The 26,690-nt window shown below is 43.9% G+C and overlaps 1 protein-coding gene across 1 annotated transcript in view; it reads right to left on the bottom strand.

Annotated features, from left to right (window-relative positions):
• Positions 1-26,690, bottom strand: part of LOC126915243 (girdin-like) — a 178,811-nt gene that overhangs the window by 137,700 nt on the left and 14,421 nt on the right. Inside the window, exon 3 of the mRNA XM_050719713.1 lies at positions 13,357-14,250. Coding sequence (XP_050575670.1) covers positions 13,357-14,250 — 894 coding nt within the window. The remainder of the gene's footprint in view (positions 1-13,356; positions 14,251-26,690) is intronic.

The following is a 26,690-nucleotide window of genomic DNA, read 5'->3' as shown; positions in this document are numbered from 1 at the left end:
GCTACGCCGGGCAATCGAGGACGGACGATGACCAGACGCGCGCGATGGGAAATGGCGCGCCGCTGTCACCGTGGCGTGCATCTGCGTTTGTCAAGAGTCAAGAGTATCAAGTCGAACGGGCATCGTCACGAAACACCGCCATAAAAGTGTAATTTGCCCGACGATTTCGGCACGACACAATGTGCTCTTGGTGGTTGAACGATACGTAAGAGGATAATTGGACGCAAATGGTGAACTCGTCTGCTCCGGAAACCGGTTCCTCGTGATTTCCGTTTAGCTATGACTTATCGATGTCCTTTTCCCGTGTCTTCTCCATTCAATTCCACGATCCTTTACTGTTGTTTCCCTCTTCCTTCAGACTTTTTCTTAACCGTATTTTGAAATTTCTTTATAAAGCTGCCTTAGATAAACTTTCAAATAATTCTTAGTGTGTATCTAACGCTCGATTACGATGAAAATAGAAGGAAAAGTGGTAATTTCGTAGAAAGAAACTTTCAAAGGATCGGAATATCTGCGACGACGCAGCAGTGTATCGAAAATAGCGTCGCCATGGGTCCAATAATTCAGGGTAGGTTTCGTCAGCGGGGATGCTTGTGACAGAAAATTCGTCCTGGGATGCGGTGTTCGTCCTTAAAAGGCGTCTTGCTCCTTGACCCGCGTCCCAGCTCATCCGTCACGCTTGTCGGCTTTCGCGACACGCGTATCCACGCCGCACGATACCGACCCGCTGTGTCTCGGGACAAATTTATAAATTTGACAAGGAAACGTACGAAATGAGAATAGAAAGAGCTATGGATCGTTCGAGGACATCTCCGATTGTGGTATCTCGGATGAATAAATCGAAACCGGATCCTTGGTTCGTAGATCGACAGATCTTTTGGCTCTCATTCCACGAATAGATTCTTAAGGATAATACGTGTAATTATTCATATTTGAAATGATGTAAAAAGTTCTTGGAATTGAAAGTTTGAAGGATAAGAACTACATATTTCCATATTTTATACCATGACGGCAGATACATATTTTGAAGATAATGCTCGGAGATCCAATGAGACAATTGCTGAACCGATTTTCTACTTTTTTCTATAGTGAAAATGTAGTCAAACACAATGCGACAGGTTTAATAAAAGTTCAGCATACGAACGAAGTCGAAATGATAAAATAAGAAGAGAATGAGTTCGGTCAGCTGTCGCCTATTGCGAATCGATAAGCAAGTAGAAATAGAAGAAACAAAACGATTCGTTCGTTCGGTAGATCTTTCGAACTTTGATAGTTCCGATCGATTGCCTTGCGGCTTGGGTGCACGTCAAAAATCATCCGACAAACTTGCACCAATGACTATGTTGTTCTTGCCCTTGAGATAATTTGTATCGTTTATAGCGTTGCACCGTGACAAGAGGATAATTGCGGAATATTTGATTTTAATCGACACAGGTGCGCGTAAAAGGAACAAATACGTTTACTTAAGAGCAATAAAGTCGTTTGGTCGCTTGATCCGTCTAAATGGCAACGAGCACAACCTCTTCATTTTTGTATGTAATATGTCCGTTTCTATTAAAGACGTGAACTCATTTTCAAAATTGCTTTCGAGTTTCATAAGATGTAATTTTCGTTCGATGTTTTTTTATATCCGTTAAGAAAACACCAAAGAAACTGATCGCATGTATATGAAATATGTGTATGTATATCTTTATAGGTTTCCTTACACATTTACACATATCACACGCAACACTCAACACGTGTGTATTATTAGGTTGTCCGAAAAGTTTCTTTCGTTTCATAAGGTGATAATAGACGAATAAGAATTTCTGTTTTATAATATTTTATTGAATTAGGTATGATCCATTTCGTTCTATTTCTATTATTATGTTCGTGCATAATTCAATAAATGAATATAAAACGAAAAACATCGTGCGTCTATTATTTCCTTATAAAACGAAAGAAACATTTCGGACAAGCTAATAAATAAAAATCACATTATATTGATATTATCCTGCTGACAAGCATGTGTGCAGCTCAAACTACATTATATTCGTATCGACATGGAGGAATCGCATCAAACGAATACCACGATTCGTCCGATCATTCCCGAATAAAAATTCTGCTGACACTTTCGAACGATCGCTACGAGATAGCCACGTGTACGAAGACGCGTCATTTGTTCCCTTCGAGCGACGACCGATAAGACGGGCGCGTAATCCGCGAGAAGCATGGCGATCGTTCGATTTGACCTGGATTTATGCGATCGCGATCGTGCCTTCTTTCGTGGCAAACTTCCACGCGTCTCAGTCACCGGCTTCGTTCGTTTCAGGTGCATCAGCTGACCTTGCAACGCGCCAATCAACGTTCCTGGTCGCTTCACTGGCCACGCTTGATGTATCGCCGCGTATGCCTTGGTGTCTCGCGATACGCTTCCGTGGAACCAGCTTCCCATCATTGATTGCGCGAATTTTTTCTCACCTTTATATAAGGTGTCTTGTAAGTTTCTATATCGTCGATCAGATTGATACGTCGAGGTCGATAGTGTGCGATAAATGTTTCCATATCCGAAGAAACAAATATTACAAAGAACTTTTTTCGGGCGACTCTCGTGGTCTTTTCATTTGTTTCGTCAAATTCTACCTTGGTCGGTCTGAGAAAACACCTGACGTTACATCCGCGTGTGCGTATTCGAAATCTCGACAGAATTAAACGTAAAAAGAAGGCTATCTGCAATTCGTTCTTCCGATCACGATTTCACCTTCTTCGCACGCACTCGCAAAATCCGTGAAACGGATACTCCAGATATCTCTCCGTGGCGAGACGAACGTCCGCAGATCGCGAACCGTGACTTTCTCGCGCGTTATTCGAAGCGGAGCCGAGACGCGTGCAGCTGGCCGATCGCCTTTCACGCGCGTCTCGGCCGGAGACGGACGTTTTCCATTTTGCATCGCCCGCAGGACGCTCACCTTCCTTCGCAACTTCGCTGCGTCGTCCGCGTGATGGCCTTCCGCCTTCTCTCTGCATAATCTCTCTGACAGTGAGAGTAAACTTGCAGCAATGGATCGTACTTTGTTGCAGAGATATCGAGGAATGTTGAATCGAACTTAAAATTTCGACACGTAGATTTTAGAGTTTTAAACGTACGAGGAATAACGAGAATTTAAAGAGGGCTAAAGTATATGAAATGTTGGGGAAAAATATTCTGTATTTGATTTTTAGCACAAGGTGTACAGGATGACTCTAGATTACCGCCGAAGCACGCGTGGTCTATAATTTTGAGACCGAAAATAACAGAATAAAACCTGATTCGCGTAAAGAAAGATCATTTATTTCGACATATCCCAGCATCGAACGAAAGTTCAACAATTTCCCTGGCTCTTCAATCTTTTCTCAATTATCGTTTCAGCGAATCTCTTTCAACTCGTCGTTACTTCGGTGAACGTGCTTTCTGCCATTTTGTAGATTGGTTTAACCTTGGAGATCTGGAAGGGATATGTCAAACGGATATCGTATATGAGGAACCGCTCGCACGGTTTTACGTCGGAGGACGTTTCGTGGAAGAACGTTGGAAATTGGACATTAGGTGGGGTTAAGCGACTTCTTATTCATGAGTGTCCTCCGGCTGGTTTGAAGCTCAAGTTTCGAATTCTCTTATTACATACGTCGTTAACTCGTTTTTATGCTGCTTTGCCACCTGTGACAGAAAACGAACTACTCGTGGAAGACAAATTTTGTTAACGACTATTTCAGATATTCGTAGAAAGTCTGCGATTCTGGCGAGTACTTTGCCAACTTTTCTTCTCTATAAAATATTTCTGACAATCGGCATTATAATTAGATCCTTTTTAGCAAGTGTTTACTTTCGAAGAAAAGCCTAAGAAAGCTCCGCCAAACAACGAAACCCAAAGAAATTACCACAGCATTTGCCAACTAAACTATCAGAGAACGACTCGTAATCCACCGTCTCAGACGCGAGTCGGAACGTAGATAAGTGCGAGAAAGTGACGACACACGCACCACGATCGAAACGCGATCCTTGCGGCGTGGATGGCCGCGATCCTCTTCGCGTGATATCTTTCACTCCCATTCCCGTTCCTCCCACGTGGCGGTGAATTTTGCGGTGTAAAATGTCCAGGAGGCGGGCGAAGGAAACCAAGCGGCGGAGCCATTAGACTCGCAGCCAGAAAATTCCACTCGCCGCGGCCTACGCGGAAACGATCCTCGCGCGGCCGATGATTTATAGACGGTGGCTCGTTATCGTGAAAGCAGAGGAGCCGTGGCGGCATCGGTTGCAGCAGCGGCAGCAACAGCAGCCGCGGATCGCGCTCGAGACGTTCGGCATTCCGAGCTAGATTACTTTGTACTTTGTGCTTTCGCAACCTCTTCCTCGGCCGACTCGACGGCGTTCACCTGCTCTCCGTGGCAGCGGAGGCCGAATCAATTCCTGCCATCGAGGACAGTTTTAATTTTCCTACATTGTCTTAGAGTCCGCATTGCGCCGCTGCTGCTTCATCGATCATTGTCGTTCGGCTTTTCTATTCTCCGTTCTTTTTTTGCATTCCACCTTTTTTTTTCAAACGAGCTGGTTTGTAGCATGATTTATTCTCGAGCTTGGCACTCGTTCGCTCCCACGAAGTTCCAAACAGATTACACGGGGTGTATCGTGACGTGTTAGGGCGATTTCAGTAGTGGACGACGAGAAGTCGTATAGTAACGACGCGAAGTTTCTCACGAAACAAGAAAAGACTTGGAAAAGACTTGGCGTAGAATTGAATTTTCTACGATAGAGAAACACGATTGGATCGAAGATCCAAGCTGTCGTTATCGCGCGTCTAATTCTACGGTGATTCCTATTATTTCATTTAACGACCAATCGCCATCATAAACACAGGACGAATAGCTACCGATAAATCACCGACGCTATCAAACTGAAAAATTGCAAGCTATTCGAATAAAATTGATTTCCAATCCATGTCCAATTACCCGCATCAGACCTTTCAACGCATTAGACAAACTACCCACTCCATTACATCCAATTACATTGGTTTAAACACGGCGTGTTCGGCCATTCCCTGAGCCACGGCGAGCCGTTTTCGCGTGGTCATAAATCGATCACGATAAAGAGAGCGTCGTTCTCGTTGGTGGTCCAAAATCGCCCGAAACGAGACCGGCGCCCTGCAAGAAGAAAGTTTCCGCCGTTATTACAGTGTTCATCGCGCTATCGCGCGATTATCTCGCGACGAAAGGTCGGATGTATCTCGATTGATCGGCCGCCACGTGATTTCGATCTCGAAACGCCGTTCCATGGGATCCCGACTTACGGTTAAACCATGCGAAATTCGCTCAAGGATCATGAGAATTTACGATGGTATGCAAAACGTGACAATTGAATATTATTAAAAATATCGGTGATACCAAAGTATATATATTGCTGAGAAAAATTACCGTGTTTTGTAGAGCAAATTGCTCGACCCACGGACATTTTTTATGAATTACGAAACCGAAGGGATGGTATGACAGAAAGGGAAGCCAATCAACGAGAGTCAATTGGCTGCAGCGCGTTATTTTGCCCATGTCGTAATCGATGCTATTTTTCCCATATTTCGCTTCGATAAAATAAAGTTTTCGAACTTTTAACGACAATATTCTTTTTTTATTTTTATTTAAATTTTACAATTTGTCCAGTAGGACATTTGATAAAATATTACAGCTTAGAGAATAAAAATATAGCATGTGGATGGTTACCCCCAGCGGGGTTCCATCTAATAAAATAAAGTTAAGATTATTTTGATTTGCAGGTAATATCGTAAGATATAAAGCATATCATCCCACGATAAAGGAGTTTCAGAGTCGTGGAAGTTAACGCGTTAATTTATAGACAATTAAAACCCGTCAGTAGCTTTACTTTTCATACGAGTAAACGCGAAGAAAATTTATTACGAACGAATGTCTCGCTTTGATCGCGAAGATCGAGGGGGACGAACGTTCTCCAAAAATTGCCCGCGAAAGACTAGCTTTATCGATTGTACCAGGATACCTACTTAGCCGCCCAAGGACAATGGCCGTGCTACCTCCGCAGTGAAACGCTATACACGATTATTTCGAGCGATATATCGCCCCCGCGAGGCTGGCTGCTGGCAACACGGTAAAAGGACCTTTCGGGAGATCGAGATAGAGCTTATTGTCCCGGAACGACGCCGGGGCAGGTGTGTACGCTTAACAAATCGGCCGTCGTCTTGGCGAGACCAAGTACGACTTTCTTGCACCTCCTTTTCTCCTTGTCTCTTTCTCGGTTTACTTGGCGATTTTCCTCGATCTCGAGCGATAAATCACGGCTTGAACACATGGACATGGATGGTACGAACGTCGTTAGCGAGGGAACCATCGTCTTACAAAAGTATGACGAGAAATTTCTGTAGTAAGATGGTTGATATTCTTGCGATCGATAACTTTTCCTATAATTCTTGGAAGCGGCTTATATAATGGTCCTTAAGCGATTGAAACATATTACGAATTAGTTATTCTATGGCCAATTGTTCCCAGAAGCTAGTATATACCTGCCATTATATTATAACAATCTAGCAATGGAAGAGAAAATTACATATTTTATTATAATTTCATTTCGTGTTCAATAATGAAACGTTAAGTTCAGAGAAGATATACGTAGATCGTCAAAGACACAGCGCATATACCGTTCGATGAAATGGCAATTCTATAAGAATATAGAGGAAGCATTGTATGAAAATGAAATTATTTCCATTTCCGCTCTGAACAGTACCAGCAATCCGCCGATGTCGGCAAGAATGTTCATTCATTTCGATTGAGCCGCGCGATCAGTTCGCGATATTCACAGGGATACGATGAAGATTTCAGCAAACCGGCAAAAAGAAGTTCGCGAAGCGTAATCAAATACTCCGAATCGTGAATGCGCTCAGCTGACGAAGGTCAACGCAACCGATCAATTAGGAGCGTGGCTGTTAATTAGCGGGGGAACCGGTTAATTGATACCATTCCGTAGTAAATCGCGATCGAATTAATTCCTCGGTATTCGCGGGCTTAATTGGCCGACGACGAATTAATCCTGCTCCATCGCGACGGTTCGAACGGGACTCGGTTTTTCCAGATTTTAATTGGTTCCCGCGAAGGGGACGAGAGGGGTCAGAGGGAAGGAAGAAGAAGATGCTCGCTCATACTGCCGTATCGTTCAACAGATATGAAATTTCATATCGTATCGCGTTAATAATGTCTTCATGAATTTTCATTGTGATTATTTTTCTCTTAATGGATCCTTCGATCGAACGCGGCGTTAAGAAATTCTCGCGAACGAGAGTTACGTAGCAGGAATTCCTTAATATTCTAAGACATCGTGTAACTCGAAAGTTAGGGCTTAACGAACGAGATTTCTTAAAAATTCTGTCGAAAAGTTCAACATTTTCTTATTATCGATTTGCTGATGTATTACAGTAATCGTAATCGTAAGTGTAATCGTAAATAACGCTTCAAACGCATCTTTTCATACCGCTACTATTTCTGGTAATATTCAGTCGTTACATTTAACGTACCTTAGTTCTACATTTTAATGGAAAATCACGTGAGATATCTTATTCATGGATACGAGAGGGTCAGTAACTGCGGTGTTACGTGTGTTTATCGAGTAAACATTTACACGCAGAGTACTTAATAGATACAGCGAGTCCAAAAACCATCGCGAGGCAAAAGATTGTTACGTAGACTGGTCTGCGATTCGGCTGTTATCAAATCATAAAACATTCTACAAAGTATACCACTATACTTGTGTATCTAACGGGCTCGCTTAGGTTCGTGACTTTCTAATCGTTTTGCACTTATCTACTCCTTTGCTCTATTCTTATCTATGTTGTCGTAGAACCTATCTACGTTCTACTAGACGCCTATCACACCGTGCTAATCTGAGTTCTACTCTCAATGCTAATTGGAACTTTACATTGGGAGAAACCCGATGAATCTCTGTCAGGTTTGCTACGAATAAACGATGCGACATTGTTACAATATCGTACACCCGAACATAGCGAGTAAAGAAATTTCAACAGAATTTTGTAAAACGTTCGATCCTTATACACAGCTGGTTCAACCACCGTACGTACACCTTTATGCTTCTACATCATCGTACGAAACAAAATAACGGAGAGCTGAAGCTTTCCGATAGAAACTTATGAAACATTCGGTTCTTAAACGGCTAAATCGACTATTACGTAGCCTTGTGCATTTATATTAGCACAAGAGACAAAAGAATGTTATAAATCTTTCATGAAACCGATGAAAGAATGTCGGATTACACGAGATTAAGCGATTCCCATTTCCGAGTGCTTGGTTTCTCGCGCGACCGCGCGTGTAACATCCGCGCGTTAGTATGCGTAACGAGGACGAGACAGGTACAGGAAAGCAAGATTCTTCCAGGGTTATAGACCCTCTGGATTACATCGTTCGTAGACTCCGATGACTACGTGGCCGCCAGTCGGAATCGCTGCTACAAAGCACGACCGCTTAAAATTACAATGTCCCCTCTCGTGTCGGCCATTATTTTTACGTTCACATGATTTCGCGGTGTCGTGCAACCGCGGATTTATTAGTACGAAGATGTTACGCCAGATACGACTAGATATTTTATGCGTTAGGGTGAAGGGGTTAATTTCGCTAAAACGGCAAGCGATATTCTATCGGCAAACAAAATACCAGAGGATGTTTCAATGCGTTACAAGGAAAATGTACCGTTATGGTCCGAGAAGTTGGAATTTTACGATCTTCCACATTTTTCGAACGTTTCACCCATGTTCCATCTACTGTACGAGCCAATCGGAACGCTCGTTTGTCCAAAAGCTTCGTCCTTCCAGCTTCCGTCCTTCGAACCTATTCACACTGGTAACGGTCGACCGTTAGCGGACCTTGAACACCCGGGATCTACCAGAGCGACTCTCGCGTAATTTACCCGGCGAACGCCGCCGGCGTCGTTCTCGTTAGTTCACCGATCTTGAGAATTAAAGGGGAGAAAGGAGCACCAGGAGAGAAAGAGAAGAGAACGTGAAAGTAAGAGGATCACCAGCTCCGCTACCGTTCTACGATCCGACCAACACACAGCCAACCTACCTAACGCCAGACGGAGAACGATCGATCGATGAATCACGATCGAGGTCGCGAACAACTTCGAACGCGTCGTCGACTTTGCATACGCGGCTTGCATGTCGCCACTCAATGGTAACTACGTGCTTATTTCTCCTCTGAATGATGCCCACGTCCATTTCGATCCGGTTCCATGTCGTTCGTTCATGTACATATCCTAAAATCGCGATCGGGTGTTCGTACAATTTAACATAAAATCCAGAACGAAACTCGATGCAGCAGTTTGGCCAGAAGTTTTAGGAACGGAAAGACTTTGAGGTTTTTTAAAGTTGTATGAAGAGATCTAACTAAAAAGTCTCTGAATGGGAAAATAAAAGAGAAATTTCCAATAGTAGAATGCAACCAATGACATTCGTAATCGATGCTGCTAAAAAACATAATAGAGGAGATCATAGAAGCTGGAGGTTACGATCAAAAAATTCCAGGATAATTCATTTTGCAAAGATAAAATCTGAAAGCATACTTTTTGCCCGGGGAGAGGCAAAAGAAGAAAAATTTGTTTCGCTGGAACGTGGTACTCGCTCTGTACGTAGCGTCGGTATGATCATCCTCCTTTGAGGGTTATGCAAATTCTGCGGTCCCTTGTCGCCTCAGCGGACGGCGATAAAAGCGCCGATCATCGCTCATTTTCTTCGTACGGGCGACATCGACGTATCGACCGGTTCGCGAAGATAGCCGTTGCCACGGTGATCGCGTATCGAATGCCTCGATGGCGTTTCGTCGTCAATCGCTTGTTACCTTGATCGGCTAATGTGTCTCGTATCTGCGTCATTGACGCGGAAGAATTGCGAACGGACGTGGGATTTCGTTTTTAGTTTTCTTTGGTACTTCGTGAGACCTGAACATGCATCATTATGCGCGGTAGGCTTGTTTGCTTGACGGTGTGACAAGCATAAGCAAAGAAAAGAATTTTAATTGGGAGTTTCGATAAAATGTGGAAGAAGTTTGTCGGGTAATAAGGTAGCCGACTTTCTCAAGGAAGATGTCGAAAATTAAAATGTAAGATCTTTATATGAAAGCACTAGTCTACCTGAAGATTGATAACCAAATGTCCTATTGACTCATCTTCGTAATTTCATAGAAATCCACCCCTAGAGCCACGCGTTTGAAGGCGACCACTCGTCAAGAAACAGCCTTCGACCCACGCGTTATCTGTTTCCTCGAATCTGAAAATCGTGCTGCTGTGGCAAGTGAAGTGGCAGCTCGGTTGGCGACTTTAATTGGAGGTTCGGCAGCTCGGCTGAAAGAAACGCGAAACGTGTGCAGAGTGAAGATACCGGCGGACGTATGCCCCGTTACCTTTGTCACCGGCTGTCCATCCGCTTCCCTCTCGTTTAGCGTCCGCCACCGGCACAGTGCCACCGAGACTCTGCTAATTGGACGGCAGAAATTCGCCGCGAGAACCAAGCGTAAAAAGTACGCGTGATTGCGACATGGCTTCGGTGTAAGCTTGGCAAACGTGTTCACTGCTTATCAAATTTCTTTTCTCAATGTCTGCACCGAGTATTTACGATATCAGTCACCGATGCTTTAATTTTTCATGCCCTTCGCATAACGGCGAGAATATTTCCGAAACGGATGGCTATTTATTTTTTTTTTTTTTTTTATCAAAAACAATCATCAAAATAATTTTTCTTTTTGAAGGAAACGGAAGAAACGAATTCTCGAGATAGTATCATCATCGAAACGTGGATGATCGCGTTCGGAGGATCGAGGTAACCGAGCGGCAACCATCCACGTGGACGTCCGAGTCAACGGTCGTTAAATTTAATGGGCCCGCTCGTTAATTCCATATACCGACGGTTTCGCGTACGCAATAACAAATTACGCAAACGACCCGCTTCGCTTGGTTCGTTCGCCTCTACTCTCTCGTGGACGTTCGCGAGCATTTTCATAATATCGTTACCCGGTCCGGGGGAACGAGCGTCGTCAATTAAGCGTACGCCGCTTGAAACTCGACCGACCGGCCGAATTTCGCCGACCAAGGGATTAATTTCGACGCATGATTCGCGATAACGTTAGCGTAAGCGCTCGCGCGCGCGCCTCTCGCATCGCTATAAAGATATATCGAGCCGTGTCGATGCATCAACATCGCGGAATATCCCAGAGGTGATAATGTAAATAGGAGGACCGGTCCCCTGGCTAATTTGCGACTTTGCCACGTGCATAAATTAATTGTCGCATTATAACGCCTATAAACACGTTATTTACAGCTTTGGTTAGAAGACGTTGTTCGAAGGAACATCGGCCACCATAATTAAAGTACGTAGGCTCACGAGAGTATTCCAACACTTGCAGATATCTTTTACGAGTACATTATGCACGTTACACGAAACGGTTTGAAATTTCATTAGCACCGTTACGAGACCAGTTATCACGAGTGTATCGGTCAGACTTGAAACAAGTCTGAATAGAGAGAAATTAAAAGATACGCATCGATGGAAAGATGAAAAATCCACCCGATCGTATAGTCAGAGGTGAAAAGTTTCTTTCGTTTTCTATTGCAACAAAATGGATCGTACATAATTCAATAAAATAATATAAAACAAAAAACGTTGCGCGTCTATTATTTCCTTGTAAAACGAAAGAAACTTTTGCGACAACCTAATACATGTCTATTTATATTTATTTGCTTTCGATCAAATAAAACAATAAAAAAGAAAGTATAGAAGAAAATTAAAGGATTTAATATTATAAAACTACCTAGCTGAATTTATATCTGTATCAAAGTCGATCACCGATCTAAACTCAAAATTACCCGAAATTCAAGAACGTTGAATAATTCAACGTTGCTGTTGAACAAGCCAATGAAACAATATTCGCCCAATACTCTCTACGATCCTTTTACCTAGAAACCGCGGCGAGAAAGGAGCTCGGCTTCTCTGTCGTAACGTTGTCACAGAGATCTCCGACAATTACTTAACCCTTGCTCTCCGAGCGGGATTCCTAGATCGACAACGCGAACGGCCAATGTCAAAGGTCGTCGAATAATTGTCTGTCACGACGCGTCCGAAACGGCACGGTTTCGTCACCGTCGACGATTCCTCCGGCTTTCGATGCCTGTTCTACCTCTCGGCCTCCGTGTATCGTACATCGGATCGCGAGTTGCTCTGCGATTTAAGGAGCGTCGCTTTGTCGAGTCGTGACGACGATCGGTTCGATCCCTGGTTGCGACAACCGTTCACAGTCGGAGCAAAAATACGACCGACTCGTTACGTCGATCGCCTCCTTCCCCTCCTAACGATCCTCCATCCAATACCGTCTCGATCGAAAGTACACTGTCGTTTCTTTCGTTCGAATCTTTGGATTGCGCAGGGGAAGCTTCGATATTCTTGACGTTTTGGATTAGTTCGAACGTAGATTTTGAAAGACGAAAAATAAAGGACCAACTTGGTGTAATTTTGTTCAGCGAATTCCGAAGAAAAGCTTGTACGTAAGTAGTAGTTTGTTCCAAGTGTAACCATAGACGGAAAATGTTGAAATGAAAGCGCAACATCCGATAAATCTGAGAAAACGAGTGCCATTATCACGTTCGGCACAAGTCGATTCAGCCTTCCAATTTTTCCCCTCATCTATGACAGAGAATCTCTTTTCCTAACCGGCATTTTCAGCCGGTCGATCGGGCAAGCCTCGTTACGAGCTTCGACTAGCCGTAATCAATTTCATGCATTGATTAATACGAAGTAAATGAATACCTGGGAATCGTTGCGGGGCTTTCGATGGCGCGAGCTCGCGAACCGAGAGATGATTTATCCGGCGTGGGTCGAGGGCTGGCCGGTCGGCGCGCGTAATTATCATACGACAGCCGATTAAAATTGCGGCCGTGCTCGCGTTCAACATCAATTTCAAGCTAATTACATGCATTTTCGTGTCTAGGAGCGACCGGGACAGTGGAAAAATCGGTCGCTACGTGCTCCACCACTGCACTGCTCGAGATCGGTCTACCAACGTTCCTTACCGGATAGATCAGTGTTTCCCAACCGTGATAGACGAACGTTGGTCCAATCACATACATTCTACGTTGGATCATGATCGAACGATTGAACCAACAGCTATGAGAACTTATCATTCGTAAATTTTAATGGATTTGAAACTTTATATTGTTCAAAGGTAGAACCGAAGAAACGAGTACCTTTTTTATTACCATTCTTACTCTGCGTAAACTTGGTACTATTTATTCAAAAAATGGTTTACTTTAAAGAAATAAATTTCACTCACCCAAACGGCGCGAACGTCTGACTATCAACCCCGGAAGGCAGCACCTTCGTACCTTTTCCAGTCTTCAGCTCGCAACCCCGCAATTTCTTCCGAAAACTATGCTTCGCGCGAATCCATGGAACGCTGGAAGACATCCTGGGAAAATTTGATCCGCATTTCTTATCGTACGACACACCTGGAATTTTCTCTTCGCTCCTCCCCGCTGACACAACCAAACCACCAGCCTCCTTAATTTTATTTTCACAGCAGACTTCTCTGTTTACAATTACGCCTCGTCCTCGATCCATCTTTCTTTCCTTCGATTCTGTCTTTTCGTTACTGTTTTCGTTAATATCGATGGCCTTTTTGCTATTCACAGCCACAACTTTTGTCTCACTTTTGCAATCCGGATTGCATAGATCCTCGTGAAACTTTTCTTCGCGTTCAGTCACCTTCTGCGAAGTATCTTCTTCGTTAGAAAAAGAAGTGTTGGAGATGAAACACTTTCTCTTCTCCAGCACGAAGTCGATCGCCGTGGAGAAGATATCTCTTTCAGAATTCGACACGGACGATTTCGACAGTTGCAAGCGTGGCACCGACACTTCGTCACTCACGGTGGTGTCGGGATCTCCTCGCATCGAGCTAATGTCGTCCAAGTTGTACTCGATTTTATCCTCCGTCTCGTTGTAATTCCCCGTTTTGGACGATCTGTCGCTTCGAGAGAAGTCGGCCACGAGCTCCTTCTTTCGTTCAGTGGTCGAAACGCTTGAAGAATTTCGAAGGGTGAACTCGTGCAGATTCGTAGCGACATCCTCCAGCTCGGCCACGCGTTTTTGAAGAGCAGCGATTCGACGATCTTGCGCTTGCAGCAGGTACAAGGCTTTTTGGGCTCGTTGTTCCTCGTTCAGCGCGTTCCTGAAATAATTGCAACGCTGTGATTTCAAACATTCTGTTCCTCTACACGTCTGAAAATTCAATTAACAATTTCTTTGCACACTGTTTCCAAAAATCAATCGCACGTCTGCCGATCCGCAAAAGCTGTTATCGATATACAACGTACATAATCTTTGCCGGAACAAGATTCATCCAACGTTCGAAATAAAAAGCAGCGATAGTTTAATCGGTGGTGAATAAAATCGGTCGAGGGGGGATCCGTGGTCAGGATTAAAGCGTAGAGCGGGAGCTTTTTACAAGAGTAGCGTCAATTAATATCCTACGAGGCCATTATTAACGTTCGTGGAAAGCGTCGGCGATGCTGTGCGGCGGCGAGTTCCCGACGACTTAAAGTGCTTAAGGAAACCGAAATAAATTACGCCACGGAGAGAGGTGCATATTTAATTCGAGCAATTAATGCCGTCTTGTAAAACACGCCGCTGGGGTGGCTGTTGCCTGTAGTCCTCCCTCTTTCCTGGCAGTAATGAGCCCGATAAATCAACCGGCTCTGCACTCGAAACTTCGCGGATAAACTTTCGGCTCCTGCAGTTTCTTCTTCCTTGCTACTAAACCGTGTTATTCCCGGTAGCGTTGGCAAAGTGGCCTTCGTTCCTGATAAATGCCCACGAATACTGTCATAAATGCCACTAGTACTGCCCTATCCCTATCTGTTACTTCTCTCCACCGTCTTCTATATTTTACTACGCGTTATCTCGCAGCTACATACACAGTCTCGCGAAGGTATTCGAAAATCTGCAGATACTGTTTACGCATATGTTGCATGTGTTGTAGGAGCCGTTCGAAATTTCATTAACACTGTTGCGAATTTGAACTATCACGATTGTATCGATCAGAAGACATTTTGCGTCCAATTATTTTTTGATCGTCTGTTGTTGAATTATAGTGTAATTTACATATCGAATATATACATTGTTTTACATTTACGTTTACTTCATATGTGTACGAATATGTACATATATGTAAACCATACGAATATACGAAACATTCACTATCTAACTCAAAGCACGTTACATAGCATAATATGCCATCTCAACATGTGACCGTTTCTTAAAAACGTTAAAACGTTGTCCTACATATTTATAGCCGTACGTAATATAGGTCGTCCGAAAAGTTTCTTTCGTTTTATAAGGAAATAATGGATGCACAACATTTATTGCTTTATATTATTTTATCGAATTACGTACGATCCATTTTGTTCTATCAAGATAAACATTAGAACGTTTGACAGATTAGGTTTCATGTTTGCATAAACATGCGTCGTTGTAAAAGACGTGTCTGTAAAAGAAAGACACTTTTCGTATAGATAATTCTAAAGCATGAAAACAATTAGTCTGATTAAGCGATCTCCGCTATCTCTAACTCTAAGAGACAATTTCCAGGTTTATTTCGCCAATGAATCTTCTCTCACCTTTTTAGATGCATCGCGCGATCCCGAGGTATCGGAATTAATAACGATCTCGTTCGAAGCTAATCGGCTATTTAATACAGCACTTTCTATGAAATCTAATTAAGAGGGGCCATCGGTTGGTAATCGCGTGCCACAAATCACCACGTCACCCCCGCGGCTGAAAGACGGTGTTGTATCGCGCGAATTCTCGTCCCGTAATCCCGAGGCTTGTCTGCCCGCCCTCACGGATCTCCATGGCGATTAATTAGGCATAAAAATCTGGTCGTTTGCGAGAAAAAAAATGCCGCAGATTGCTCCACTTAATCCCCGGGCAGCCGCCTTCTGCGCTGGGGATGACGCCTCCTGACGTTCCGCTGGAAATTCATTAAAGCGATATCCCATTTATTCCGAACGACCCGTCCCACCCCGCTGCCAACCCTCTAACCGACCGAAATAACAAACGTCTAATCCGTTAATCAAATCGCCGTCGACCCTCGGAATTGCTCTTCCCTTCATTTTTCCCTTTTTTTCTTTCCATTGTTTCACGAAGACAGTAATAGCAGGAATGTACCATTTTTGAAGGACCGATCGTGATCTCGTGTTTTTTAATCTTATTATAATTTTATTATGCATATTGATTTTTATACCTAGCGATCGGTACAGTTTCACATCAACGAATAAGTTATTGCAGCGTTTTAAAAATTAACAAAGTAAACGAGAAAAACGACGGATGAACAACACCACGAAGAAACTTAAAACCAGATTAGTCCACATTAAACAGATTAAGAAATACGTTGCTCGAAGGAAAAAACACCTCTTGAAATATGTAACGACCGCTAAGAGCGAGCAAACTATAAGGCGTTTAACCGAAGCGCGAGTTATCCCAAAGACTCGGTCCGGCAGTTGATGGGACGGGTACAAAAGGAAGCCGTTTCCGTAGCTACGAGCTCGTAATATGGCTTATTAAAATTACACGGCCGCCGGTAGAGAATGGTCCGGGTCTCGACCGCATCCCGTCTAGGGACAGACCGCGACAGAGCCAAGACAGCTCGTGATCAGGGGCGGCTGGCACCGAGTCCCCGAGTCCATTCCACGGGATGATGTTGCTTTACACTAGAATCCGTCCAATGACTCAACCACCGAGGATTCCTCTTCGTCGACCGCGAGGAGACGACCTTCCCGGTCGCCTCGTTGTCCTGGATTAATGTTATTGCCTTCCAGACTATGCTTTTCCCCGTGAAACTTGACATAGAGGGAGTTTTCGATAGAAACGACAGTATATTTTGTAAGAAATCGAATGTACCGCTCTTCCCGTTTTCTTAAAGGTAATTAAGATTTGGGCATAATTTTGACGAATCAAAGATGAATTCCGATCTACCCTTGGTCGTTGTTGAGGAAATTAGCCTGACCACAAGGATCTTGCGAGGAGTAGTTGACTTGGTCGTGACCTTTAACTGCGACACTGACATCTGATATAATGTGATTTAATCGCAGGAATACTAACAGCTTTACGAAATTGCACGGGGAATAGGGTTTCAAGGGTAGTTTGGATAGTTTGTGGCTGGAATATTGAGCGGGGTGACAGTAGACGGTTTTAGGGATGGAGATTGGTGAACCTTGCGAGAATAGGGGTGATTTTGTCGATGAGTAAGGGGTAAATGAAAGTTTAGTTACACAACGAAAGACGAGTTTAGGGACGCAGTGAATTTCTTGTTTTCCAGAAATATGTGGAATATTATTATTGCTATAAAAATCTCCAATTACATACTGTATATCATGCATACTCGTACAATAAAACATCAATCGTGTGTTTAGAAAGCTGGGATTTTCTCCGTAACTTCCATCGGTATATGTATGTTTTCGATAATGACAATGATCACTTTGCAACGATATTCTACAACAAACTACCACATTTTATGCTAATTTTCGAATAAATTTTCAAGAAGATATAACGGTACGTAACGAGCGTATCATTACACACATCGTTTTACGTGGATAAAAGACAAAGTTGCACTTAAACGCACCCTGCTGTATCATTTAACGTTATCCTATGTGGAAAACTAAAGAAAAACGACATAACCTGCCCCAATTATATGTCACCTGTGTCTTCGCAATCAAGAGGCTATCATCAGTTCGACGTACGTGTGTTTAGCATCCTTGAATTGCTCCTATTTATCGACAATTGACAAACCAACACGACTAAAAACACGATTCTAATCGCTCGCTATCACAGGTATGATGTCCATAAATTTGCCCATTTCACGGGAAATGCGGCCGGAACGAATAAATCACGGCTCGGTCGCGTCTTTTTGTTCGGCGGATAAAGAGTGACTCTCTAATAAAACCGGTTCGCCAATTTTTTCCCGGCGTTTAATTCGTTTCCTGGTTACGGTTCATAAAATGCCACCGCAGACATAAACGATTCCCTTTTTCCTTTCCTTTTTCCTTCTTGTCGTTTCGAACGAGAACTCTTCGCGGCGTCGCAGCGGTTAAAGGATCTACGATGAATTTATTAAGGGATGGAAAATTTATTCCTAAATTTTCGCTATAATTTTATTTTTCCTCCACTTGTACAGCTTTGCCTAACAAGTTTACTGCTAGACGAGGTTTAAGAAGTGGCCGATCGCTTCACCATATTAAACACTTTATGGTGTATTTGATATTTTACATCGCCATCGTGTCTATAATTAAAAGTATCGCGTATACTTTATGAATATTTACGATCGTTTATTTAATTGAAACACTGCAATTAATTTCGATATCGTCGGTGCGTTTGTGCGACCGATTGCAATGCTTCTGTAACGCTGAACGCTATTATTATTTCAATATTGTGTCATAAAATATTTTTATTTCGTCTCTGTGGATCCATAAAATCAGCTACAGAGTGTCATGGCGATTCCTGTGATTCGACGAATCCGTTGATTAAATAGCATTTCGCGGAACGCGGATGCGGCATGCCGATACCGGAAGAAAAATCGCCGCTACGACATCCGCGCGCGTACCATTGCCAGGCCACCGATATTAATTACGATAATTGCCTCCGAGATGATAAATGATCGATCGTGGCGGGCATCTATTGAACTGGCCACCGTACCTGTTACAGCGCGCGACAACGATCTTCGGTCGTGCCGTAATTAAAGTTGGCTAATGAAGAGTCCAGCTGGCGGATCGCGAGCCGATCGAAAACTTCTTCTGATTTTAATACGTCCTTGGCTTCGTTCGATTATCGACCGGCTGCGGCTCGTGACATTATTTATCGATGACCATCGTAACCCGCCGCGTTGAATAATATCGCTTCACCGCCGATTTACGATTGTGTCATTGCTTGTGCAAGTACTAAACGCGATCGCCTCTGATAAAGTGGTAATCATTGTCGTAAATTCGAATCAGTGAGTTATTCGATCTTCGAGAAGTACACTGCGTGATCGTATGGTTAAAGAAGCGAAGTACTAATTGCTTCGATTGGTTTTTGGACTTTATCGTCCGTGGCGATAGGTTTGTGCCACCTTGTTGTAGTCATTCGTCTATGTAACCAGTCTGCCACATTTTTAGGTAACTTTATTTCCACAAAATGACTTCTCCTCGACCAACTTAAATTCATATGTGATCTTTTCTATTTCGGAAACGCGTCATTTTTTAACGCGAGTCAGGAAACATTCCCGTGGGACAATTTCTACAGGAAAACAAGCGAAGCAAATTTTTTAATCATGCCATGATTATTTTTTTCCACTGCCTCGACTCGTCCAAACGTCTAGTCGTATCCATGCTTATTGGAAAGACTGAAACGACGAGTTCCGATAGCTAGAACGTCCTTCCTTGGTTGAAAATAAAAGCGTGTCGAAAAGCGGCCGTTCCATTAGTCGTTCGCCGTGAACCGATGTCGATCCCAGGCAGAAGAACTGTCCGGTCGCGGTGAGTCGGCTAATCTTCCGATTCACACGAGGCAAGGACGTGGAACGGCCTCTTGAAAGGTACCCCGAGACGGCGACGCGGATCATCCTTCTTGCCACCGCATTTACAATCGTTAGCGAGCCTCCTCGGGAATCGTTTAGCGTAATTACGCCTCTTGTCACGCCGCGGCGCGGCCGACGACCGATGCCTGACCGCCTTATTTTTTGATACACCACGCCATCTACTTGATGGATATGGATACTGGATGGCCGGTGATCTTCTGCGACGAATTACGGGCGACCCTCCAGTCAAACGATTAACGCTTTGATACTTTTGTGTCTGATTTTTATGTCGACTCGAAGCTGCTCGTTGAAAAATGCCCGAACAAAACGGTGGTTTTTCTATAAAATGAAAAAAATGGTGCAGCTGATTCTTACGGAACATTCGGAGACTGGTTTGAGCAAGTTAAAGTCGTTTTATCGCAGAACGTTGAGAGTCCGCATGTGCATAGAAATGTGGTTTTTCTGAAAATCGAGGGAGAGGAAAAAAGCGATGATGATTTGATGATTCTAGAAGATTATTCTAATCTAAGAAAATAGAATTTTGATACAAATAATTGCATCGTTCAAAAGATATTCCACTAGCTATTTTATTACGAATGTTTTCGAGTCCTCACTTTCGCGCGTACCCTTCAACTCCCTTGGTACGTAGCCGATTTCTTCCACCGATCGTAAACACGAATTGCAACGAGAACAATCGGATGCCTCCGACCATCGTGCATCACGCTATAACATACCGGACATAATCGTCGGTTAATTCGTTGACCAGCGGACAAAGGACGTGTCCGAGATCGATACAAAGTCACCGTTTCGCAATGGCGCGACGAAAACCGATCCCTCGCCTCGCCGATTTTAGCCTGCCGTTTTTGCCATTGGCTTTTAAGTTCGCTGCGATTTCTTTTCGCCATGTCGCAGACGGCTATTATGCGGCTGATAATAGCGGTTGGCAAGTTAAATACAGCGGGGACGCGTTTTTGTGGGAAACCGGCGAGGAACTTCTTACGAATGGTGATATCGCGCGAAGATGGAGAGACTCGAAGGGACGTGGTCGAGTTTTTTCGAGCGTTCTGGATATTGGTAACTCATAGAGGAATGTACGGGTGCCTGAGGAATATACGAATGATCAGAATGGGAAAAATATAATTCTGAAAAACTGGCGGAAGCTTTACAACCTATCGGAACAATCGAACGAGATAATTACTTGGAAGTTGAACGTCCTGTAAAGACCCCAGAGGACGTCTATCGTTGGCGAGGTTGGCGTGCGAGCGTATTAAACGGACAGATCAAACGACAAGACAAGAAGACTCCTTCGACTGCGAGAAGGAGTATCATCGATCGACGTGTATTTCATCGGCGGTAATTACATAACGTCACCGGGATAGAAAGTATCGAGAGAGCCTGTTCTTTCTTCCCTAGAGAGAGTACGAGGGAAGAGGAGGGCCGGTCCCAGTCCCGGTCGACCCGTTCCTTTTACAGGGCTGCCCCCTTAACGATCTCTCGCGCGATACCGCCTAATGACTAGCGCGCCCGCTCGCGCTCACGCGGCCATCTTCCCGTGTCCCGATACGGCATTCGAAGAAAAGCACCGAGCATCCGTCAGAGACTTCTCTGTGCCAGAAATCGAGCTGCAAGTCACGCCGAGAGAAGGGTGAGAGAAGAGCTTCCGAGATCGCTGCCATATACACTTCGTTCGTGTGTTTGCCCTTTTCTCTTCCTTTATCGAACAGCAGTCCTGACTCTCTTCTTTCCATCTCACGACGGCGTCGTGCCACCTCGAGCGGCTGCTTCTTTTAGGCCATCACTACCGAAGAAGCGCCGAGGAATCCACCTTATTGACAGGTTCACGGCTCCCGAAGATATTCTTCTGCTAAGGTATACGCGGCACGTATTTCCTTTCTTCGTAGCGTGGTTTCCTTCGCTGCCGACTCGCGACCCACCACCTCCTACCCTCCCATTGAACCTCGAAATAGAAGGCTGAAAGGGTTCGCCGGATGACTGAGTCTATTTTTGTGATCGGTTAACCGAGCTGGGTCGTTCGAGAGATTAATGGATCTTTGAGAAATCGGTTTGGTTTGGACTTGCTAAAAGATTGGTCGAAAAGGTGGGAGTAAGTTGTTTGAAAATGAGTGACACTCAACGCCTTCTTCTCCTCGAACCACATTTTCGTCGCTGGTGCGTCTACACGAGTACATATCTTGGAATCTTTCCAGCAAGTGTCAACGTTATCGACCCCCAACAAATACCTAAGATGCGATAAATTACAAGAAATCTTTACCGTAAGCTTTAGACTGCCATCGACCGCCGACTGTCCACTCGATCCATAAACAGTCAATTGGTATCGACTTTCATATTCGATATAATCGACGATCGAACGCGACTAACCGACTCAACACGTGCCTGGAACAAGCCGCGGCCGTATATCCTACGTGACCAGACGTCGAAGGAGCCGCGACGGATGAGAACCCGAACGACGACACCGAAGAACGAAGAAGCGGAAACGGTCTGCCGAAGGAGAGAGGGTATACGGCTGGCCATTAACACCTCTCGGACAAATCACTCGATTTTCTCGGACGATTTTCCCGCAGCACGTCCGGCAAATAAGAAAACACGATGTATCACCCGTGGGACACGGACGAAGGCAAAGGGCGGAGAGGGAGGTGGTTTACTGCTTGCCGGTAATGACGAAACAGATGGCCTCCTGCGGGACAAGGAAGCACGGCAAAGGAGTTGTACGTGTGTCCCGCAGGAAGAGGGGTCAGACTCGAGGAAGCTTGATGAAGTGCCGCCATTATCGGTACAGGACAAAACCCACTTCTGCCTGGACGTTCAGCGACTTTATTACCCGCGAACACACGCTTCCATCGGTCCTATACCATTGCCCGAACTGTCATTCTCCGCTTGAACTACGAGCTTAACGAGCTTACCCACTATCAAGCCCTCCGCTTCGAGACAACATCGCAAACATCGCTACTGCTCGAATCCCTATACGTCTTCGGTACCTTCCTTCTCGTTGTGTTTCAAGCAAGTTAGAAATCGTCTGGTGGAAAATCTTGGTTACGCCATTTCCGACTTATAACAAATGTTAACTCTTTGCACTGCGAATTTTATTTCAATTTCGTTACCAGCAGCTCCTAATGTTCTTAAGTGTTTTATTTGAAATTTATTTTAACTAAACAATCAGACAATTTAAATAAATAAAGGAAAAATAAATTCACTTAAATACCAGTTTTATTTACACTACTGTTGTATTTTGTAATTTTTAAGTGTATGCTATGATCTTGAAACAATTTCCAGGATGCATGCTTGCTTTTCTTTCGCACGTTTCACAAAAAAAGGTGGACATGAAGAAACGTCGAATGGGACTCGACAAAGGAGTTCCTGAGATAAAAATTGGGGTGCAAAGGGTCAAAGGTGGACCCACTGAACATCTATGAACTTATTAACATAAGGAATAATCGATTGTCTAAATACTTCTGCGTCGCTGCGTCGACGAACATCACTAGTCAATGTTTCAGTTTAAGGTCTCTCTGTATTCTTATATCTATGTCAAGGTCCGATAAACCGTTGCACGCTCTCATCCTTGTCCGATACATTAACCGCGTAATTATTCGCGGAACCAGTTGCGCGTAATTACACCATGGGAAATAACCATCGAATGTCTGCCGAATGCAAAGTATTAATTCCAGTGGAAATGTCAATAATCCTCGATACTCTGCAGTTCGTAATTTATGTTGTCTGAGGTGATGCGGCTAATTTATCGCGCGAAATTGCAGACGACCTAGGTAAAAGTTACTCGATGTCGACGTACGTGGAATACGTAAGTATCGCGGTCGCTTGCACCGATGATCAACCGTATGGACATTTCTTCCCTCTTCGATCAACGGATCAAGCAGTCACCTGGAATTTTGCGCCCTTGCAAGGTTGCACGGTGTAAAAAGAATGTAGGAACGAAAATCAACTTAAGAAAAGATATTACAACGGTCGTACGACGAGATATTCGCAAGGTGACAAGTACGTAAAAATCGAGATGACTTGGCATGGCAGCTAAATAGATCTAATTCAGCTGGTGCACGGTAGTTTTTGCGACTAAATAATCACGCGGCAAACTTGTTGGTATTCGCTTCAATTAGTCACGCGATATTAAGCTGGTGGATGGAAGCGAGGAGCTTCTTTTCAACGGCTATGGAACGCTCGCACCAACTTATCAGTCATGTAACGAACATTTTACCTAGCTGGTTATGTGGCGGAACAGCCTGTTTGACCGCTTTCGAATCGATTATAGCATTTTCTAAATCTAAATTGACGCATAAATCCATTTTTGCCATGGGAAAATGTTCCTACTTGACACGTCGATGCCATCGCGTATACGCTATTGGCTAGTTAACGTTTTAAAGGGGAAAAATAAATTTCAAGGAGAACCGAATTCTCAATCCAATTGGCCGCGATATCGTTTTCATTTCACTTCGTATCGAGCACACGTTGCTTTCTCGAGTAACGAGTAATTAACGAGCTGGCACGAAGACACTGAGAGCAGCTGCGTCAACGAAGAAGAAACAGCTTGCCGCGACCGATAACCGCACGGTACGTTAAGGAGGAAAAGGGAAACGAACCAACTTCCGTCGAGCTGTTTCAAATTTATTGCTCTACTCTACCTAGTTCGACGGAGCGCCGCCAACAGCAAGGTCTCCCTCGGATAATTACGTAATCAGAATTGTATTCGACTCGTTATTGCCCCATAAGTAGGCTTTAATTTATACGCGGCGCGCACTTATAATATTCCGTCGGCGAGTCTCATTACGACTTTCTCTGTTCGTCGAGGCGCGCGGCGTGTTCCCGCGTGCGCGATTTATCGCATTGCCGCCCGAATGAAATCCATTACAGATGGATATACGATCGTGTTTGTATGGGTATATAGGCAGAAATATAAACGCGAATCACCGTTTCGCGATGTTCCCCTGACGCGGCTATGCAGCGATGGGCGCAAGTAGCTCACGCGTAACTTTGGACATACTGCGTTTAAATGATTTGTAAGTATTAGCTCATTTCTTAAGTAATGCAGTTCCTCTTCAGATGTATATCAAATTATATTATACTACATCGTATCAAGAGCATGAATTAAATGTTGCTTAGGGAGGAAGATCCTCGTTTAAAAGTAATTTCTAGGAGTTTTAATGAGAAGTTTTGAGGAGTTTTAATTTAGAGATAGAAATATATCTTAGATTTACACATTCAGTTTAGTTTACATCATATATTAGGTTGTCCGAAAAGTTTCTTTCGTTTTATAAGGAAATAAAGACGCATAATGTTTGTTGTTTTATATTAGTTTATTGAATTATGCACGAACGTAATAATAGAAATAGAACGAAATGGATCATACCTAATTCAATAAAATAATATAAAACAGAAATTGTTGTTCATCTATTATCGCCTTATGAAACGAAAGAAACTTTTTGGACAACCTAATATATATATATCTGTCCGTCTAATTTTGGTACTATAATCGAAACGTACTATAATTACAGATTACAATTGCCAGGAAGATGGAAGTAGGTAAGTAAAAAAGATACAACATATCGTCACATTCTGAAGCATTTTCAGAAGCGTAGAAATGGAGAAGGTTGCCGGATCTTATGGGCATTAATTCTCAGGCTCGAACGAGAGAAACGGATCGGATCGGACCGTTAAGGGTTAAATGTAGATCGATTGGTGTCCGCCACTCACCGTTATCCGTCAGCCAAATAAAACAGGATCACCAAGCGCGGAGAGAAAGAGACAGAGGGGCAAACGAGAGGCTACTAAATTGGATCGAAGGCGCGTGGCGCACATGCCCGGTCGTGCATAACCACCGGGGCAAAAAGTATCCGCGATCTTGTACGAACGTCCGCAAAGTATCATTCGTTCCTGCATCACCGAGGACGTCGAAGTTTGCGGTTGACTCGTACGCCCAACGATTTTATTCGATTTCTGTGTAAACGAGAACGTTCCGATTTCGAAACGCTATTGCCACACGATTTAACGTACGTGAATTTTAGTCGATGTTTACGAGAAGATCGTAAGTAAATCGTAAAGCGTTGCCACATATATAAATATCTTTTTTCGATCTTATGTTTCAGTCAAAAGTCTACCTACATCACCGCGGTCGAAAACGAATTTTTCCATCACGATCGTCGTAAAACGGAGTCCACAGACGCTGGAGATGGGGAAGCAACCGTCGCCAGGGTAAAAGACAACGATCACGGAGAATTCCGACGCGGAGACAGGCATGAGGCCTGCGTCCAGGTTCGCGTGTAACGAGCAACAACAAACGAGATCGTCGCACCGAAAAACTTTATGAACGGTTTATGAGCGCAATAATCCGCTCGCGAGTAACACAATACAGGCTAATTATAGAGGACGAGGTCCAGGCTGGCCGACAGGCATTAACGTACGCGTTAAACTCACGGCCACGACAGCCTGGGTGGCTTCCCTATTTTCGTCTTTTTTTCCTTCGTTTCTTCCACCTCTCTTTTTCTCTTCCTCTCTGTCCCACCGACGGTTACCTCGCACTTTGATCATCGGCGACGCTAATGCGTCTCTGTTATTTCAGTCCTTATCCCTGTCAGCTAGATCCCGGCGAAACGCGCGGCACCAACTTTTTCGATTCGTGTAAACCGATCTTGAACGTCGCGCACCGAAAAACGACCGATCATCCAATGAAAATTCACCTTTGATGACAGAAGTTTATCATTTTACGGACTCGTCACGCGAGACTCGCTGTGACGCCTATTTAACGCCGATCTTGCGACGATTTGCAAGCTGGAAAAAATTATTGTTTTCTTAAAGAAAATGACTTTTCGCGGTTCCTTCTGGTAGACGTGACGCGTTATTTCTCAACGATGCTCGTGCGCGATATATTATTTCGTACAAATCGATCGTCCGCTTTTCGAATTAACGCACGACGAGTAAATTGCGCGATTTTCGCTGAAACTTCTTTTGGTTGATCGTTTAACCCTCAACTTTAACCGAGACACGGGCTGGGAAATTTAATTACGATATCGCGAAATGATATTGCTCGGTTTCGCACG

The sequence above is a fragment of the Bombus affinis genome, chromosome 4, assembly GCF_024516045.1.
Source record: "Bombus affinis isolate iyBomAffi1 chromosome 4, iyBomAffi1.2, whole genome shotgun sequence".
NCBI lineage: Eukaryota > Metazoa > Arthropoda > Insecta > Hymenoptera > Apidae > Bombus > Bombus affinis.
This window is presented reverse-complemented; position numbering and strand designations above follow the sequence as displayed.